The sequence below is a fragment of the Festucalex cinctus genome, chromosome 1 (assembly GCF_051991245.1).
Source record: "Festucalex cinctus isolate MCC-2025b chromosome 1, RoL_Fcin_1.0, whole genome shotgun sequence".
NCBI classification, from domain to species: Eukaryota; Metazoa; Chordata; class Actinopteri; order Syngnathiformes; family Syngnathidae; genus Festucalex; species Festucalex cinctus.
Window position 1 is genome coordinate 17,491,075 of NC_135411.1, and position 20,940 is coordinate 17,512,014.

Consider the following 20,940-nt stretch of genomic DNA (forward strand, 5'->3'; position numbering starts at 1 on the left):
GATACTATGCAGCACCGGAATGAAACGGAGGGAAGCAGTTGCCAACAAAGGTGGGACATCGACTGTGTGTCATGCAATGCCAGGACAGGGGTGTGAAGTTTCCGGGGGCAAAATTTACCTGGAAATTTTCCAGCTTAGGAGGTAGTATCTGAGCCATAACAAAGCTGGGACATTGATTTTGTCACATGGGTGTGAATTTTATTGCTCGACTGTTTCATACTGCCTTTAAAAATTGACATTTTTTTCAGTTTAACTGGCAGCGACACTGAATGGGTGTACAAAGTCAACCCAGCAAATTTCCGCCTTAGACGTAGCATGACGGCACGTGTCAGGGATAACCTGTCACTCACCTTTCACTCATTTGTCATCACATAGCTAATTATTTGATTCAGGGATGTAGTGTCGCTGTGTGAGCGCAGAAATATGCTGTTTTCGTAAAAGGCAATGGTGGATAATAGTACGTTTTCTCTTTACAGAGCCTCACTGAGAGGCCGAGTAAAATCACTCCCAGTGACTGTCCGAGATGAATAGATGTCATGAAAGTGACACCGTGGCCGGCAGCTATTACAGTCATTACTTTTTTCTCTCTCAAGCTGATTCATGTAATTCTATACGGGGTGATTCACCATTTAAATTGTGTGGTTTTCCCTTTTTTCTCTTTGTCAGCCTGTGAATCACATTGACCTTGAATTACAAGAGGTAAACAAATGACTTGACTTATTTTGCGGTCCGCCGAATGAGTCACGAAGCATTATTGTGGTTTGTTCGATGCCGACAGGGAGGCTGCTAACGATGACAAACGGTGTCTAGAACACAAACATAGACATTTATAGACACATGAGCGCTTACCTGGCGGAGACGTCTGTGAAATGCACAAAGGATGAAATGACAACACCGATTCGCCCTTTGCCACCCTAGGAAACAGGATGATTCATCACGTTAGAAACAAGTCAAACAAAATTCATTCTGGGATGCTGAGTTTGGATTTCAAAACACTAGAACAGTTGTCATAACAAAGGTAACATTTTAATAATATTTAATACTATTTTAATCAAGTATAAATGTTATAAAGTAGGGCTGGGTATCAATTCTAATTTCCTCAATCAATTCGATTTTGATTCACAAGATTTCAGTTTGATTCAATATCGATTTTTTTCTATTCAATTAGATTCACGTTACTTCAATCCAATATTGATTAATCACGCATATCAAGTCTTCTTATATATTAAGGACATGATGAAAACGCCACAAACAATAAATTACAAATTAAAGTTTGCGAAGGAGGTAACTGGTTAAATGATTTTTGCAGATGATGTGGTATCTCCACTGGGATCTCCAACTCTCACTGGAGTGGTTCGCAGCCGAGTGTGAAGCGGTTGGGATGAAGATCAGCACCTCCAAATCCGAGACCATGGTCCTCAGTCGGAAAAGGGTGGCGTGTCCTGTCCGGGTCGGGATGAGATCCTGCCCCAAGTGGAGGAGTTCAAGTATCTTGGGGTCTTGTTCACGAGTGAGGGCAGGATGGAGCGGGAGATTGACAGGCGGATCGGTGCAGCGTCTGCAGTGATGTGGACGCTGTATCGGTCCGTCGTGGTGAAGAAAGAGCTGAGCCAAAAGGCAAAGCTCTCGATGTACCGGTCGATCTACGTTCCCACCCTCACCTATGGTCACGAGCTGTGGGTCGTGACCGAAAGAACAAGATCCCGGATACAAGCGGCCGAAATGAGCTTCCTCCGCAGGGTGTCCGGGCTCTCCCTTAGAGATAGGGTGAGAAGCTCAGTCATCCGGGAGGGACTCAGAGTCGAGCCGCTGCTCCTCCGCGTAGAGAGGAGCCAGCTGAGGTGGCTCGGACATCTGGTTCAGATGCCTCCTGGACGCCTCCCGGGGGAGGTGTTCCGGGCATGTCCCACCGGCGGGAGGCCCCGGGGACGACCCAGGACACGCTGGAGAGACTTTGTCTCTCGGTTGGCCTGGGAACGCCTCGGGATCCCGCCGGCGGAGCTGGTTGAAGTGGCTGGGGAGAGGGAGGTCTGGGTTTCCCTCCTAAAGCTGCTGCCCCCGCGACCCGACCCCGGATAAGTGGTAGTAAATGGATGGATGTTACACAAACATTGGCATCACCAAGGATGAGATGAAAATATTTTCATAATTCAAATTCAATAGTTGTAAATATAAATTAAAAAAGATTCTGAATTGTCTTAAAGTGCAATAAGCAGGTCTTTCATTAATGTAAGAAAATACTTTGAAATTCATGTGAACAGTACCGGTATATGTCAAGAAAACAGTAAAATACAAAAATAAATAAACACATTGGCCTTGAAAATGCCATTTTCTTATAAATTTATGGGAAACAGATGTTAAAATAATCGCTTCATGGTTTTATGAATTGATATGAGGCTTGAAAAGGAAAATCGATTCGATATCGATTATTCAATTTTTTAAACCCAGCCCTATAATTTTTTTTTTTTTATAAAAATGAAGAGGCTCCACTGTAAAGCCAAATAAACACAATTCCCGAAGAAGTAAAAACAATCAATTGTTTTGTTAACCAATCATTTAAAATACTTAAATGTTCAAGTTTTGTTTTAATTAGTATTTACAAGAGGAGAAAAAAAAAAAAAAACAGCTGTAAATGCTTACCCTACAGTGGATAACCACCACATGCAGCGGGTGCGCATTGAGCCAGCTCTCCATTGCTTTACAGATGGTGCAGATCTTATCGAGAGGCGGGGCATGCATATCAGGCCAGCCTGTATCCAGAGTCTAAAAGTGTAAACATAATACAATAAGGATCAATTAAAAACATTCTCATCAGTGTGGATTTTTGGCCTTTGTAGATGATGTATTGTACCACTTATTCCGGTTGAATTGAAAAAGCTGAATTTTTACCCTAAAATGACAACAATAAGGCACATGACATTGCTTCGGTGACCCCATTTCACTTACTACCACTACTTTTACTACTCAATGTTGTGTCCACTATTTTTTAAAACTCTAATTGGTAAAATGAACATTTTAAAAATATACCTTTTATCATTATTATTATTATTATTATTATTATTATTATTATTACTTAAAGAGGGAGTCAAATAAAAATATATATATATTTACAAGAATAATTTCTATGCACCCCAACTATCTAAACACAGCATTCTGATTAATATTGCGTTTGCTGAACTATGAATTAAGCAAAATCCATCAATTTTTTTTTTCCCCCCCAATCTCATAGGGCAGCCATTTTACCTTTTACTGACACTTGCTGTTCACTGAAAATGACATCACAGTGCCTCAGGGCTCAGGTAATGACCATCATGACTCACTCACCTGTTGTCTGGGTTTGGTCATGTGACATCCAGAAGCTAAACCCTTTGGCACACTGTGACGTCATGTTCAGTTAAAAGCAAGTCTCAAAATGGCCTCCCACCGAGATGTAGAAAAACGGGTAGATTTTGCTGTTTAATTCATATTCCACGAACCCAATTTAATTAAAATGCCGTGTGTGGACTAGCAGTGGTGCACAGAACACATGTCAAGATTTCTTTTTTACTTGACTTACCAGACAATTAATAATATGTTTTGTTGCACTTGCTTGATTTTATTTCAGATACAGGAATAGTTCGATTTACAACACAGTTCCGTTCCCGCGTAACACAAATTCATAAATAAATTGCAGCGTGCGATATTTGAACACTAACTTATGCTAACGCAGAAATAAAGTCACAATTACAGCAAATATTTGTATGAAAAACACTTCTAAGCCAATCAAATGACAATCAGTAATGTTGGCGGTAACTAAGGATTCTTGCGCCTGTGCGCAAACATGTTCTTTGCGCACTGTTAGTAACCTCAAAATTGCTTATGTGTTGTAAATTCAGTTACACATCTGCCAAAAATGTACCTTTGGATTCATTCTTGACAGGTCATGTCTTTTCTCTGACAGGTTGATAATCTGTGGAAAACACAGCCAGTGAGTCAATCTGCGAGTTCTTTTAGGACAATGATTCTCTAAATAGGTAAATTACAGATGTGCTCAGCATGGGGGGAAAAAAAAAAAAAATCAGTACTTGGTCAACATTCATGCAACAGTGACATCAATGCGGCGTGCTCTTTGGCCACTAGGCCGCAATACGAACAACAGACTGCAGGTGACATTTAACTGACCAGGTAATTGTCTGCATGCTTGGACTTGAGCATTCGCGTGACATCCTTCAGGTTGTGAGCGTAGATCTCTTCCAGGCATCCCCGGGGGAAGGACACGGCGATGATGCGCTCCGTGATGTACGTCAGGTCCAGCTCGTATCCCTCCTCCATGCTTGAGTGTGGTGCTCCTCTGTCACAAAAGGAAAGAGACCGGCGAGTCAGGGGCTTTCGAGCCGCTTCACACCATCGCCACGTTACGACAGGTGACTTTACTCGAGTCAATATTTGACGGTCAAAGTCCTCAGCGCTTGTCATTGTGTCCAAGTTTCCCGCCGATATGCTCGGAGAGTGACCTCAAAACCAGATTGTGCAGAGAGTCGTGTGTTTGCACAGTAACGGTCGTCAGCTTAGCGCCACGAATAAGCAATGCGTCAGCTCGTTTATTTGGAAAGATTAAAGCCACTTATCTACGCTGCAACGAGATATATAATACCAGTGAGATGACAACAACAACATGGGAGGGGGGGGAGCTCTAGTTGAAACATGTTGGCCTGATTGGATGGCGTGTCGTGCTGAGCTCATGACAAGAGACTTCCTGGCCTGTCTACTTACGGTAATTAATAGATAATACGACCTTGGCTAGAAAAAGCACAGGCCAAAAATACCTTTCACAAGTTGCGCAAACTGTTTCCTTTTACAGTGTGAAGGAAACACCTGTCACCCAGGAGACATGTTTAATTGTATTACAGCTTCCCAGCAGAAAAAAAAACAAAAACCCTTATCTCTGTCGCAATTTCCTAAAAATTGTAAAAATCACTAACCGACAACTCCAGGGGAATTTTGCTTTCACATGAGAGGGCTTGAGATCAGGTGGGGGTGGGGCTAAGAAGATAAAAATGTTTTGCCATGTGGGTGGGCTAATTTTCCTTGATTGACAAAAGACTCCTGTGCGGAGTTTTGATGTTGTCCCCATACTTGCATGATTTTTCTTTGGGTAACAAACAGTGTAATGGGAACCTCGCTTTTCAGTCAGCATGGTTAGGTTCCAAATATCTGCCAGTTTGGTGACCCTAATGAGGGCAAGCGCTATAGAAAATGGATGAATGGATTTACTATAAAAATGGAATCTATCAGAAAAAAATATCATTTGAAGAAGGGCACAGTACACCAGACAATCATGTCGAGATATCAAATGCACAAAACAGAATGTAGCATGATTGTCCGCCTGGCTGTTCTTTAGAAGGTAAACTAGTACGACTGATTCAACAGCACCTCTGCTGGTTGCAGCCGAGTAGTGCGTTCCATTTGCTTGCATATATTGTCTGACAGGCGTGAATCTTATATGTTAAAATTTGGTCAATTTCATATATTTGTGCAAATCTATGAAGATGTTGGGTTGACCCTACATGGGAATGTCAATTAAAATTATTATTTTTTGTGTATATATATATATATATATATATATATATATATATATATATATATATATATATATATATATATATATATATATATATATATATATATATATATATATATATATATATATATATATATATATTGACCAATCTAAAGTGTTGAAATTGCTTTTTTGGAAAGAATCCACCAATTCTGAGTTAGTGAGTTCACATACCAACTCAAGTAAGTAAAGTTATTTAGTGTACTTTGAAATGTGTGGTTCACTCTAACATTTATAACATTTTATGACCAAGATTAAATCATTAATCGCTTGGCGCCAGCGGCATTTCTTGATAAATGACGATTGGGACTTGATCCAAGCACAAGCACGCAAACAGTTTCACGTTTCCAAACGAGGCTAAAAGATGTCATCATCCTTCTCATATGACCCTCTGATTGTGAGTTGTGATTAAACTATTGACAGTCAAGAATGTGTCAATTGTGAAATGACTGCAGGCTACATCCCGGGCTACACTTTGAAGGGGGCCCGAGAGGGAGCCATAGAGCTGAGCGGAATGAAAGGGGCCATGTGTCTGGAGAGGTCATCACTCGAGGAAAGAGAGCTGGCTGTGTTCGGTGAGTGTGCGTGGAAGCCTGGACCAGAGGTCCTTGGGGATTGGTGACACAGATGACCGAGTTTGCCTATTTCCTAAGACCCTGGAGAAAAATGTTGACTCATGACAAATTAATGAACAGTAGTTAGGGTCCACCTACCTCCAGGGTAGGGATGGGGGAGAAAGGTCTTTGTACTGTTTTGGATGTGTAAGAGTACTTTGCTAACTGAAGATTAGATTGGAATCTAAGCAACACTTAACCTCTGTGTGACCCAGTGTTGTGAAAGTCTTCGTTTATTTGGTGTGTCAATTGTATACAGAAAAAAAATTGATTTGGAAAGAAAGGTTGTGTAAGGTTGGATGAAATTCTACACCGACAGTCACATATATAGATGCGATACCCACCTTCTATGGCATGGCGAGGCAGTTTTACTTCTATAGCTCATTTCATACACAACGCATCTCACATGTGCTTTCACGACACTCAGAAGCAAAGCAGAAAAAAACAAAAGTAGCTTGCTAAAAAATACTGACAATACTGACGTTAATGCATTAACAGAAAATGTAAAAACAAGAGTAGAGAAACCAGAGCAGTTGTCTAAAATAATTAAAACCATGATTTAAAAATTACAAAACCTTAATCAAAGGTATAAGGGGGGGAGCAAAATTTTTAACCTGGATTTAAACGCATTGTCACTCGGGGCTGACTTCACTTGTTGGCAGCTTAATCTGTTTCTATGCGGCATAACAGCTAAATGCAGCTTCACCATGTTTACTTTGAACTCTGCGCTCCACTAATTGACCCAAGACTGCAAACCCCAGAGCCTTACTGGATTCATTATTCAATCAGCATTTCTTGAATGTATTCAGGACCCAAAACCATTCAGTGATTTATAGACCAGGAGCAGAATTTTGAAATCTAGTCTACAGCTGACTGGCAGCCAGTGTAAAGCCTTTAAGACTGGAGTGATATGTTCTGATCTCTTTGTTTTGATCAGAACCTGAGCCGCAGCATTGCCTGAAACTGTAAGAAAATATGACCCCCCAAAAAAAAGATATCTCCACACTTTTAACTAAATTAGGACTGAATCACCTGCAGTTCTTCTGATTGCAAGATAAAACTACCCAGATCGAGTTATCAAAATGTCTCGACAACCACCTCTAAAGCTTCCAAAGCCATCCAAAATCACATTAATTTGTCATCCACGATTTAAAAAAGGATCACCAAACTATTGTTTATCTATCACTAAGCAAAGAAAATCAGATGGAGGATTACTGATTCCACAGCAAACCGTTACGCGCAGCACCGCCTGGAGCTCCAGCCTTATCCAAAGACCACCTCTCCCATTCATCTTTCAAGCCAACATGAGCGACTTGCCCCAGCACGCACTAAAGATAATTGCTCTTTAATTTGCTCCGACTGCTTTTGTTCTGGTATGAGGCCCAACATTAGCTCACAAAGGCAGGATAGACTTTGCCAAGGAGCTCAAATCCCAAGGCCACCCATGGGCACTCTGACAGCTGGCCTGGCAGAGGGTCCGGGATAGAGGTCTTTGCATAAACCGACAAAGAAAATATGGCGGCGGTGATCACGACGGTCTGCTCTGGACAAGCTGTGACAGGTTTATTAAGGTCAGGATGTTTGGGGGATTAGGGTGTGTCTCGCGCACACAACTCTTACCCTGCAGGTAAGAGTTTTCGACGAGGTGGGTGAAGGATCCTCCTCACTGTGTGCCCAAAAGTGTTTTAGGTAAAACTTTCAGGAAAGGGAAGCAAGGGATCGAAATAAAACTGCTCGACAAACCTCGATCGAAGGAACCACACCCTTTTCACCTGGCCAGCAATTTATTACGGAATATTCCACACAAGCAGCTGCAACGTGAGGGGAAAGTTCCAATTCCAAATCTTCGGCAATAAGGGTTGAATCACAGCCTATGTTTGTTTTCATTTTTTGCAGTTCATTGTGTTGACAACAATTGGCAAGAACTTTGCATTCTTTGCCGTCGCAGTGAATGAGACTGGGTTGAATAGCGCAGAAGTTTGTTTGTGTCTGATTTTGCCGGTTGCTACATGGTACATGCGTCGACAAGCTCGCGGGCTGTGTTTTCCATCAGTGATGGCAATGTGGTCATCATTGCAGCAGATTGTTTCTGCATACTTGGAACAAAAAAAAAAGTTGTGGAGGAAGCTTAAGGCATGAAGAAACTTTATGTAATCATCAGTCATGAATTGGGTTCAAATACAATCCAAATAGTTTTATTTTCATGATCAAAGTAGCAATTTTGGGAATGAGGCAGGGATTCCCAAACTTGTTCAGCATAAATTATGAATTTGATTACTACACTACAAAGTTAATAAATTGAAGAGAGTCCTTTACAATGATCCATACGCACATTTCATGCTAATATTTACTGTAATTATGACAATAAGTGGTTATGAATGGGCCACAACTAGTTTCAGGTACTGACATGCTGATGGTTTCTCATTTCATTTGTTTGCTGTTTATGGCCGTTCATACAATTTTTTTTTACTGTACTTCTGACTTTCACTGTAATATAGGTTGACTAAAGTGTATTCAGACTTAAGTACAAATTCCGGTTATGATGCCGCTGTTGGATGAGAACGACATTGTAAATTGAGGAAGATTGACATTTACAATATGCTGCAAAAATCCACAAATTTCAACCGACATCGCACACATTTATTTATTAAGCAAAAAGATATTTGCCAAGAAAATGCGCTTGAGCTAACAGCATTATATGCAACCGCCACAAAATGTACCTGCAAGCTTTTTTACCCAACCAACTTGAAAAAAATTGGTTCTAAATAAGCCAACGCAAAGGAGCCCAAGTGCATTATCCCAAACCCCCAAATGCATATATAGTTTTACCGTATAAGCAATCGACCGAGGGCTCCTTGTTGCCCACTTGTGAGTCATGCAGCGTTTTTAGCCCAATTTAAGAAAACTGCAATTCCACCGCAAACGTCATGCCTGCAGACATATGAAAGCAATCTAAGGGTTGCCTAAGGGGTGACTTCAATCATCCAAACTCCAAGCAAGCTGACATTTTGTGACATTAAATATAACTGTTAGATTTTGACGTGAGCTGCATGCATTGTAGACAGTGCTGACCTTGTGACCCTGTGATGGCTTAAAGAGGAAGTCAACCCCCCAAAAATTCTCGACAATAATAATTTTATGGAGCCCCACTAGTGTAAATACGGTATTTTGGTCCGTATTGTGTTAGTGGAATATGATTTAAGCAGCAAAATCCAGCCGTTTTTATCCATCTCAGGGGGCGGCCATTTTGCCACTTGCTGTCGACTGAAGATGACATCATTGTTGCTCAGGTCTTAGGTAACAACCAATCACAGCTCAGCTTCAGAAAACCGGTGAGCTGTGATTGGTCGTTGCCTGACCCAAGAGCAACTGTGATGTCATCTTCAGTCGACAGCAAGTGGCAAAATGTCCGCCCCCCTGAGATGTATTAAAAAATGGCTGGATTTTGCTGCATAACTCATATTCCACAAATGTAATATTAATCAGAATGTCATGCTTAGACTAGTGAGGTCACATATAACATATTGTCAAGAAATGTTTCAGGTTGACTTCCCCTTTAAATCCAAAATTAGAAGAAAAAAAAATGCACTTAATGTATTTCTAACGTGTTTTTTTGTTGATGTTGTTCTTTACAAATACATGATTATCACCTACAACAAGCTAAGTCAGCAAAGTCCCGATTATCAGATGTCCCTTAAAGTTTATCCTGTAGTGATAGAAGTGATTTCTCCTCCTTGATCTGCTTGGAAAACATTCAGAGCCGACAATATTAACTGTTCAATTTTTCCAATAGTAGCTTCTTACATGCGTGGTCAACACCAAGTTTATCTGAGGCACAGATTCTGTGACTCTAATGTGGAAAAAAAAATTGATAGCTAATTAATCTACCTAAAGCTTGTGCAGTTGCCTCAAACTATAAATAGAGGAGAAACTGGTTTGTTCAATATAGAGAAGAGTTTGTAATCACAACTTAATTGCCAGATAAGGCTAGCTTCTTCTTCTTCTTCTTCTTCTTCTTCTTCTTCTTCTTCTTCTACTCCCCCCCCCCCCCCCCCACACACACAAAATATGAACCAAGGCAACTGGACTCTTCTTGTTCACTCATTTAGCCCCAGTTGCCTCGATTCAACCTTTGCAGATTATCATTGACCTGGTTGACTGAGACACTACTCTTTTGTCTTTCTTTTTTTTTCTAGAAGTCTGGTGGCCTTGTGGCACAGTGCTGCTTCTCACAGGTCAGTCATGGTACTGCGACAGACATCTGGTTTTGGGGAGGAGGCTTACGATTTTCTATGGCGATTCAGTCATGTGTTGCATGCTGTGTCGGTTATCTAAAGTACACCATTCAAGATACAGTCAGAGCAGTTGAAAAAAAAACTTTAATTTTCTTGATGTATGAAATGTTTGCACACTCCAATGGTACAAAAGATAAAATCTAATAGCCACTTAAATAGCTGTTCAAAACAATCGACTCAAGTGGCTCTCTTGAGAACATAGGTTTCAAACTCCGTTCTTTGAGGGCCCCAGTTGTGCATGTTTTAGAGGTTTCCCTCCTCCAACAAACCTAATTCGAAGGATTAGCTCATCAGCAAGCTCTGTAAAAACCTGATAATGATCCTGATCATTTGATACAGGTGTGTTGAAGGAGGGAAACGTTTAAAACATGCAGAATATGTGCTATGCTTTAGACTGACATATGAGAGAAAACGGTCAAAATTAATTAATCGATTAATCAAGAAGTATTCCATTATCAAATTACCCAACTATTTTAATAATCGAGTAATCGTTTGAAGCCATTTTTTAAGTATAAAATTGTCAAAATCCTCTAATTAAAGCATATCAACACTAATTCTTCACCAATTTCTGTAGTCCTTCAAAAAAGACTGATTAGCTTCTGTGTTTAATCACAATAAGACCTTTGCAAACATCTGCTTTTACTTTGGAAAACAATGATCAAACCAGTAACGTAGTACAATCGCCCTTTAAAAAAAATAAAAAATAAAAAATCACTGTACGAATGCAAAGTACAAAATAAACAGCAATCACTGGTTAATAAACACTAACTAGACTAAGTGCAATTTCAGGAGAAATTGTGTGGGAATGCTGAAAGCTGAATGCCAATAGCTGAATGCTTATGAAGTAAATTGAAAGATAAATGATGTAAACATTACAATGTTTTAATTGAATTTGAAAGATAAATGATATAAAGAACTGATCAGTATCAAAGAGCTGGTAATGATGATCAGCTGTTTGTATGGAAGTGGACGTGGAAAGTGGGACTTAGAAAACGTTCAATGTCAGTCCCATTGAAAATGAATGGGGAAAAGTTTATATTTAACGTCAAATTGTGCGAGTACAGTAAGTAACGTGGAATCGGACGATATATATACCCCGGAATGCATGAAATTTTGAAGCAAGTTGAAATTTGAACGGTGTAAATCGGAAGTCTTATGTCAATATGTCTGAATACCCTATGTGGGATGCTTTCAGCATTCCCACAATCAGGAAAAAAAAATGCTTTCGTAATACACTTAAACACAAACTAAAATGAATCTGATTAATCGATTGAATAATGAAAGATTAATCAATTCTAAAAATTTTCGATAGTGACTGCACTAGGGGTGTGAATTGCCTAGTACCTGACGATTCGATTCGTATCACGATTCACAGGTCACGATTCGATTCGATACCGATTAATCCCGATACGAATTTATAAGTCGATTGTTGCGATTTTTTTTCATTCAAATTTAGAAAATACTAATCAGTAAGCTTGTAGAGTGTAAGATTTATATGAAAATGTATTATTTATTTATCTTATAGAGGTTGTAATCTGTTTCATGTTTGAACAGCATTAAAATAAAATATTAAGGCTTAATGTTCCGTTCATATAACATTCTTCCATGCTCAAGGTGTGAATCCTAACCCGAAGTCAGACGTTTTGTTGAATATTTTTCCATTAAAAATGGAAGTTTAAAAATCGATTCACACACACAAAAAAAAAAAAAAGGCAATGATGATAAGACGTTGAATCCGTTGAATCCGAATACCGAATGAACAATTCTGAGCTCTTTGTAAAAAAAAAAAAAAAAAAAAAAAATCGATTTTTTTAAAATTGAATCGATTCGAGAATCGCGCGATGTAGTATCGCGATATATCGCCGAATCGATTTTTTTTTTAACACCCCTAGACTGCACTAAACCACAATGGCTTGGATTTATTAAAAAAAAAAAAAAAAAAAAAAAAAAGACATTTTCAAACATCCCTTTGCCCAACAACATTATCAAAGCTCGCAAGAGATCCTTGACTCCTGTTGGTGCAAATCAAAGAACCGCCTAAATAGCTGTGATACCATCTCTCATCCAAATGTCTTCATACTTGGCATGAGTCTCCCTCAAAGCGCAGGAAAACATTTCCAAAGTGACATAATAGGTTCATTATAAAGCCAGAATTTGGTCTTGCCTTTTCCTGTCATGTCCTCAGGCAGGCTCACACTGCAGCTATGACACCCATTTGAAATAAACAGAACCGTAAAAACCCAAGAAGAAAAAGCCACAGATTGGGAGAAGTTTGTATTTTTAGCAAGTTTATAGGGTAACGCTGGAAGGCTAACATGTATTTGTCACATTTTTTTTATGAACAGAGGGGAAGAAAAACAACACAGGCATCACTCTTGGGAAAAAAAAAAAAATACAGCCCAAAGGCTGCTAAAGTACTCCCTCATTATCCGTTCCTATCCCAAGGTCATGGTGGAATGTGTCCCAAAATGGATTACATTCCCACTCTCACTCCATGTTCATCTCAAGCATTTCTTGGTCCTTCCGCTCACTTTAATGGCTTACACATGGCAGCCAAGTGGCGGCAACTCCCTTTGCCCAACAAACATATGTTGCATTATCACAAATTTTGGATTTGAAATGGCCGCTTACTTATACTTTACATACGTGCTGTTCACATTTTTCCAACTTCAAAACAGAACCAGCAACAAAAGCGGTAAAAATGTTTCTCCTGTCTTACTCGGCCTATAATCAATGTTGAAAGAGATCATCAGCCTGCTAGAGGAATGATGCACGAGGAGGATGTAAACGGAGGCGTGTGGCTCACTTTAACTTCCAAGCAGGGAAAGGCCAACAAGTGATACACTCGAGGTGAAGAGGGAGAGGACTTCTCCCGCCGCTGCTCTCGTGATGGAAGTGGGCTGCTACATGCCGTCAAAATGATGGCTGCCCCGAGGCGGCACATACATCACAGCAGATGTGTGCTCCAAAGACAATCTCAGTAGATCAGAGTAAACACTGACACACACAGGAAAAAAAAAAAAAGAGAGCCCTGTTCTCTTTTTGGCGCTCTAAAACGACTCCCGGCTAAGTCCTCCACAATAATGGCTGCATGTGTTTCACATTATGAGCTGCACCATATTGCACCGAAGCAAGGAACCAGTGCAAAAGTTATGGAGGAAGACACGTAACTGGGCTTTTTCTTCATTTTTTTTTTATGGGGTATCCAAATTTAGATGACATCAAACAAGATGAAAACTGACCCGACAACCTTAGCCAACCACACAACAATTCAAGTTTGGAACACATTCGTCAAGTTTATGAAGTAATGCAAAATCTATTACACAAATTTGTGACATATAGTCACGAGTTGTCAGTTTCACATGTAATAGATTTTTTGTGCTTTACGCACCAAAGCCAAAGCCACACTGAATGCTCCCAAGGGTTCAGATGTGGCCCACGAGCCCTCAGTTTCCCACCACTGCTTTAAAAGGTCAGGCTGACCAAACATAATTTCCAATAACAAGGATTAAAAAAAAAAAAAAAGACTTTCACATAGTGTGCTCAGTTTGAATGACTCCCTTCTGTGTCCTCAGACTCGTGTTGAAAGTGGCAAGCAAACACACGAAGACATGAGTGCACGAAGGAAGGACACAAGTCCAAGGTAAATATTGTGTGAAACTTTTCTGTTTTGCTTCTACAAGCCCCATGAAATGAGTTTGTGGGGAGGGGAAAAAAAAGCTCCACTGTGCTCCACTATTACCTTGTGAGCAGGCAGAGGTTGAAATCCTTCCTGCTGCTGCTGGTAATGATTGACTGTGTGAGGAAAGAGCAAAAAAAAAAAAAAACACAAGAGGAAAGTTCAGCCTTACCTGTACAGGCTGCGTGTAAACACTTTTGGAAGTTTTGCTTTGGCCTCCTTTGTCAGGCAGAAGTGCAGAAAGGGCTGGAAAGTGTCGCAAGGGAGGTCACAGCAGCCTCAGCCCGTCATGGAGCTCGCTCATTCCAGCCTCGCTTTTGGCGGATGTAGTTGGATTGAAGTTGTCGTAGAAGGGAGATCCTTGCAGATTTGCACTGAATCGCCACTCGTTACTCGACACACTTTCCTCAAGTCGAAGCTGCGCGCTACAGAAGCCGCAAGTCCTGGCATGGGGATGGTCCTCCCACGGCTGCTCCACTGGGCTGTCTCCGTCCGGTTCGACACGCCCCACCCACCCACTCCATCCCAGCCCGGGCCCCTCCTATGGCCTGCTCCCTCCGCCTCTGTCCGTTTGTTCACACGCACATTTCCTCCAGACAACCCCCGACAGGACACGACGACCCCGCCTGCCCCCATTCCTAAATCGTCCCATCTCGAGACGAGGTTAGAAATGAATTGATACTTTATGAATGATAGTGCGCCCTCTAGCACACTTGCCTTAGATTACCCCAAAATATTCTTTATAAACCAATTGATGTTTTTCATCGTCTAATTGTAGATTATTGATATTGTCAAAACAACATCATCGGATTGTGAAATACTTGGTAATTTTCTGTCGTCGTGTAGTTGGATAATTGTATGTATTTTATGTTTTTTTATGTTGTACTACATGTTTACCATATGGCTATTTTCCTTGACCATCAAAGTAATATAAACGCATGCCAAAGTTATTTTGTTCTTATTATCAACATTTAAAAATACATTTGGCAAGTTATTTAAAATTAAAGTGCTGTTGAAAATGACAGTAGATATGTTTTCAAATGACCAGCAACGTGAACAACACTTTGGGTTAATTCACTTTTACATAATAATTATAATAATAATAATAATAATAATAATAATAATAATAATAATAATAATAATAATAGCATCTTATTAGTTAAAAAAATATAAACATATATATATATATATATATATATATATATATATATATATATGCAATTAATAACATTCAGTGCCTTTGAATGATTTTCCTTCGAGTTTCAGTGACAAAGAATTACTTGATGAATTTGGAATAGTATCTTGTTTTTTCTCGTTCAAAATAATTCATTACATCAACATCACATTACAGGTGCACCAATTACATTTGAATATGGTAGAAGCGTTAATTCAATTCAGTAATTAAAAACGTGAAATATTAGTTTCATTAACGCATAGGAAAATACTTTTATGACGGCCAATTCCTCCCTCATTTATATTTTTAACTATCCATCCATCCATTTTCTTGACCACTTCTTCCTCACAAGGGTCGCGGGGGGTGCTGGCGCCTATCTCAGCTGGCTCTGGGCAGTAGGCGGGGGACACCCTGGACTGGTTGCCAGCCAATCGCAGTTATATTTTAACTATTAAAACAATTTTGAATGTGTCTTAGGCAATGTTTGAATTTGAGATGATGAATTCAGGGGTTTTGCTCGCAATAAAAATGTTACTACTACATAAAAAAACATGAAATATTTTGATGTGTAAAGAGACTCTAATGTCACATTTTTAATTGAACTACAAAAATTGTGATTGCCATTATATTCTAATGTATTTAGATGTACCAGTATTATGAGTTTTAGAACATTTTAAATTTTGAGTTGCAATTTTTTCAAAACTGGCGTAGGATTTAGTGCACCCAAGTGTTCCATTTCACTTTTTGTTTACTTGCACTCACTAAAGTTGTGAAAACTTGATTCTTTTTTTAAACTGCCAATTAGCTCCACCTGTAGGTATCAATTGATACTACTCGATTGTAAACGATTGCTTTTACTTCACAAATATCCAGTAAGTAAATGAATACACAACAAATAATCAAAAATGGAATTAAAGCCTTTATTTTTTTTTAATCACTTTTAAGTAATAATAAGTGGCAGTAGTAGTTTTTTACAACTGATCAGAACTTTACCAAGTCAGTGTGTAAATGCATAACAGCATTTAATGTAGCATTATTTTTCTTGCTTAGATAAAACACATCAAAAGTCAAGCTACAACAAACTGTTATCAAAAAATGGCAAGTAAAGATACAAAGTTGAACAAGCATTTTCCAGTAAGACTGCACTCGTTAAAAAAAACACATTAAAATGAGTTATGAATATATTCCTTTATGCAATGCTGTGAATTATAGTAAACATAAGCTTAAAAAACAAACACCAGAGCCAAACACTCATCCAAATAAAGAATCATATTAAATTCTTAAGCATCCCAAATTCTCAAATATATACCAGAAAAACCTTAATTAAACTGTAAAATAGTTAATAAAAATCTATAGTTCTAATAGTGACAAGTTATTTGTTAAATCTGTTCATTCACTAAAATGTTGAATTAATAGTTGCCACTTGTGCTGTTGGACTCGAAGCTGTAGGTGTATGTAGATGAATAATCCACACTGCCTCTCCGAGACCCACTTCTGGAGCCAGACCTGGACCCAGACCGAGATCCTTGGTTGGATACGTTGTAAGGGCTACTGAGTCCCTTTGATGACACTGATGAGGCCTGCAGCATCTTCATACCGTTGGCCTCTTCCACCATACAGCTATCCATGGCTTCCTTGTAGGAGATCTTCAGTTTGGTCTTGGGACACGTCAGGTTTTTCGGATAGTTGCGGGTATCCTGAAGTTTCTGTGCCCCTAGGCCGTCCAGCCAGTTTTTGCGGATGGCCTCCTCAATGGTAATGCGTTTTCCACTGCTGGGATCTACCAGGCCTCCAGTCAGGTATTGAAATTCCAGGAACCTCTGTCCGGCCTCGTAAGGCAGCCACGTCTCCTTGACTGCCTCTGCTGCGGACATCTTCCTCTTAGTCTTCACATCCTCAAAACCTAGATAGGCTTTCTGTGCTGCCTTCAATTTGGTGGCCATGGCTTCATCGATGACACACTGATGGACAGCATCCTGCAGTGTTAGTCTCTGCGCAGTTGCGGGGTTGATAATTCCCCCGGTGCTTGCCTGAGCCTCCAGGAGCCTCTGTGCTGTGATGGTATCCACTATTCCTCTTCTCTGTGCTTCAGGAATTGTTATCTTCTCCAAAGTCTCTGTGTCGAATATGGCCGCCACTGGGCTCTGGTCATCAAACATCTCTGGGGGAGAGACTGTAATGGAAATGCTGCTGAAGCGTTTACGAACGGTCGGGGAGGACGGTGCTGCCTGGGTGGGACTACTGCAGGTAATCACGTCATCAGCAGTGCTGGCTGTGATTGCCATCTCGGTGCCGGTGCTCTTGCTGGAAATGTGGTCAGCAAACTGTGTCAAGGTTAACTTTCCTGACCGATACTGATCTAGGGAATTCTGGTCAATAATACCACGCTGCATGCAGTCTTGAATGTCGTACTGGGTCCCTGTCTTTCTGTCTACTATCACCAATCGTGTCGAGCCGTCGGACCCTGTGATGGTGATTTCTTCCCACTCGCACTCCTGTTCGGACAAGTCCAGAAAGGTGTCATAGTCGATTAACTCGCGGTGATAGGCCTCTCTCACGGACATTTCGAGACCGGTGTCTGGGTCAACAATCACCACCCGCCTCTTGCGGAGGACGTTGCTTCGGCTCTCTTGTAATGCCTGAGCTTTCTTCTTGTCTTTGAGAGGCAGGAGTACTAGGCCAGTCTTGGCATCTGTGATGCACCTCTCTTTGAGCTGAAGATATGTTAGGTTCTCCTTTGTGTTTGGGTCAAAGAACCCTTTTGTATCATCCCCTTCATAAGTTAGGATCTCATTCATCTCCTCGTCGAAATATCCTCGTTTATAAGCAACGTCAACATCAATTCGATGGCTCTCTTTGGGGTCAATAATGCCACCGCTGGCAATCTGAGCCTCAAGCAGACGTATTCCATGGCCTTTCTCGATAAGATCTTTCTCAATGGCCTGGAAAAGGGAGATTGTCTTTCCTGTGGCAGGATCAGTGTATCCAGTTACTGCCCTTTCTGCAGATAGCAACTTATTCTTAAATTCTTTTCCTACCAGGCCTCTCAATGTGGCCTCCTCTACTGTCAAGAAGACATTGTTTACTGGGTCAACAATGAAGCCAGATGCAGCTTGGGCTTCAAGAAGCTCCAATGTGGTTCCCCTCATCAGCAGACCTTCCTTCATTGCCTGATAAAAGGGCCATATCCTGTCATGGACCTCATCATAGATCCCTGCGATACAAGTCGATCCATAGAGGTAAGACCTCAGTTTATCTTCAATATCTTTGCTGGTGATCTCCCCTTCTCTAAGCCTTTGCAGATCAGTTTCATCAAGCAATTCAGATTTGATCAGCTCTGTCACAGAGACTTGTCCACGGAGCCCCTTAACTGTCATGGGTTTTTCTGGGCCGTGAAGCAAGAGTAAACCGTGAACAGGTTCCACTGTACACTTCTTCCTCAGATCACTATAGCTTTTCTTTTCTCCTGTGGTTGGATCCAGGTAGCAGGCAGGTCTTCTGTTCAAGGCCCTGTAGAGCTCCTCATCAATAAGATTACGATCCAGGGCCAAATCTTTTGGCAGGAACACACTCAGAACAGGATCCAATATCCCCCCAACAGCCTCCTGAGCCTGCAACAAACGGAGTGTTGTCTCTTTGTCGATTCGGCCTTGTTTGCAAGCCTGGCCCACAGATAACACTTTACCCGTGTAGGGATCTTTGAAACCAACACTTGCAGCTTCAGCTTGCACCAAGGCGTCTCTGTCTTCTGTGTCCACAATCCCCCTGGAACAAGCAGTGTCCACAGGCATCTTGTCATTAAATGCAGGGTCTGCTATGTAGCCTGTTGCTGCTTGAGCCTCTAACAACATAAGTGCACTCTCCGGGCTGAGAAGGTTTCTGTTTTTGGCTTCGGTGAAGGGCATTTTCCCTTGAGAACCTGTCATCATGCCGGCAATAATGCCTGTACCCTTTAGATTCACTTGGATTTCAACGGCTACCTCGTCCACGGTCTTCTTCCCCTGCAGCAGTAGCTCTAGGGTCGCCTTGCTGATCACACCGCAGTCACAAAGTTGGTGGGCTGTGACTTTGCGACGCACCCCATCAAATAAAAGCTTAGAAGGGTCAACTGTTGCAACCTTCATATCCGTCTGGGTCTGTCTGTTCAACGTACTCGGCCTTCTCTGCAACCTCTCTATTTCTCTCTGCAGCACATCCCTCTTGAGACTTAAGTCATGCACCTCCTTCTCGGAACTCAACAGCCTGCTCTTGTAACGTTCCTCGACACTTCGAAGCTCTCTCATCAACCTCTCAATCTCATGCTTTAAACTCAACCTATCTTGATCTGTCTTGGACCTGTCTGACTCCCACTGCCTGAGCTGGGTCTCCTTCAGCTCGTACTGGCTCTTCAGAAGGGTGAAATCCTTGAGAACCGTGTTCTTCTCGTCAACTAAACGCTGCTTGTTGCGAAGCTCAGTCTCCAGAGAGTGTTTGACACGGGCCAGTTCCTCTTCAAGGCGCTTCTGGCGGAGTTTGTCCTGGTCCAGTAATTTAAGCTTTGAAAGCAAATCATCCCTCTCCAGCATCACCTCACTGTACTTGCTTTGAGACTCGTGCACCATGATGGATGTCTGTGGAGATATGAGCGAAGCACAAAATTACATGTGAATGATGGTTGACAAAAAAATAAGAAGCTGCATGAACTACATGTACAGTGGACTCTTAGAACTGTCAGTTCCACACTTTCACAAGAGCTAAGAACATGGCTGAATGAACATAACTTTTTATCGATTCAAACTATTGGAGCTATTGGACTGCCATCGTTCCATTACAATGCAACAACCTCAAGGCACTTCACCCCCTAAGTGGATCCGGCTGACTGCACTTCGGAGAGGAATGCACCCCAGAATGAAAATGAAATGAGGCACGAGAGAAGGACTAAATGCGACGGAAGATTTGAATCAGCCCATCTCACTGTTTTCTCACAAACTAATGAATGTTAGAAAACTGCATTTGCTTGTTTACATTCAAATTTGTGGTGGTCCGGCAGCCATTGGAAGCGACTTCATACACGACGCAATCCAGTCACACTCATAATCAGTCGGCATTGGAGATTTCATTCATGTTCCTCTCTTTCATCGACTAACAACTTCTCAAAACATGGAGACTGTGCACCAAGCGGAAGTAAAACTCTTTACTTCCTCTATGCCAAAATGCCATTGTGATCGGAGCTGCACTTTATTTTTTGGTTTGGATTTTTTTTTTATCCTTATTATTATTTCATGACAGTTAGCTACTATAAAATCTTTCCATTACGATTAATTCTATTCCAATTTTTCCTCTGATGATAAATTGTTTGGCAGCTGGACAAAATGAGCAAACCTTCATAAAGGGACTATGGTTGGGTTCAGGGAGTCCACTGTAATGCATGTACAATTAGTATACAGTGATGATATGAGTTACATTCTGTGGTTGGTTATAGTTAAAAGCACATGCAAATCTGAGTCGGGAAATTTCTTACAAAACTCCCTAAATACACCATTTTGTGTAATGTAAATGTTTTGTAAATGTTTTGTGTTCAATCTTAAGACTCCGTAATT

At 40.8% G+C, this 20,940-nt stretch overlaps 3 protein-coding genes across 6 annotated transcripts in view; 1 reads left to right on the forward strand and 2 right to left on the reverse strand.

Annotated features, from left to right (window-relative positions):
* Positions 1-14,640, reverse strand: part of tns3 (tensin 3) — a 49,873-nt gene extending 35,233 nt beyond the window's left edge. Inside the window, exons 1-5 of one of the 2 annotated variants that reach the window (XM_077520103.1) lie at positions 14,360-14,640; positions 4,162-4,330; positions 3,899-3,949; positions 2,641-2,763; positions 850-914 (exon numbers count right to left, since the gene is read on the reverse strand). In XM_077520103.1, coding sequence (XP_077376229.1) covers positions 850-914; positions 2,641-2,763; positions 3,899-3,949; positions 4,162-4,311 — 389 coding nt within the window. In that variant the 5' untranslated portion in view covers positions 4,312-4,330; positions 14,360-14,640. Of the gene's footprint in view, positions 1-849; positions 915-2,640; positions 2,764-3,898; positions 3,950-4,161; positions 4,331-4,413; positions 4,577-14,359 lie in introns of those variants that run through there. The other variant, XM_077520093.1, reaches the window with a different exon arrangement.
* LOC144018034 (uncharacterized) overlaps positions 1-20,940 on the forward strand; it is a 27,364-nt gene continuing 6,424 nt past the window's right edge. The window contains exons 1-6 of one of the 2 annotated variants that reach the window (XM_077520125.1): positions 1-50; positions 3,941-3,967; positions 4,087-4,403; positions 6,055-6,174; positions 10,410-10,448; positions 14,084-14,151. In XM_077520125.1, coding sequence (XP_077376251.1) covers positions 4,262-4,403; positions 6,055-6,174; positions 10,410-10,448; positions 14,084-14,094 — 312 coding nt within the window. In that variant the 5' untranslated portion in view covers positions 1-50; positions 3,941-3,967; positions 4,087-4,261 and the 3' untranslated portion in view covers positions 14,095-14,151. Of the gene's footprint in view, positions 51-3,475; positions 4,404-6,054; positions 6,175-10,409; positions 10,449-14,083; positions 14,152-20,940 lie in introns of those variants that run through there. The other variant, XM_077520116.1, reaches the window with a different exon arrangement.
* dspa (desmoplakin a) overlaps positions 16,268-20,940 on the reverse strand; it is a 22,647-nt gene continuing 17,974 nt past the window's right edge. For both annotated transcript variants that reach the window (XM_077520082.1, XM_077520075.1), the window contains exon 24: positions 16,268-19,971. In XM_077520082.1, the coding sequence (XP_077376208.1) occupies positions 16,771-19,971 (3,201 nt within the window). In that variant the 3' untranslated portion in view covers positions 16,268-16,770. The remainder of the gene's footprint in view (positions 19,972-20,940) is intronic.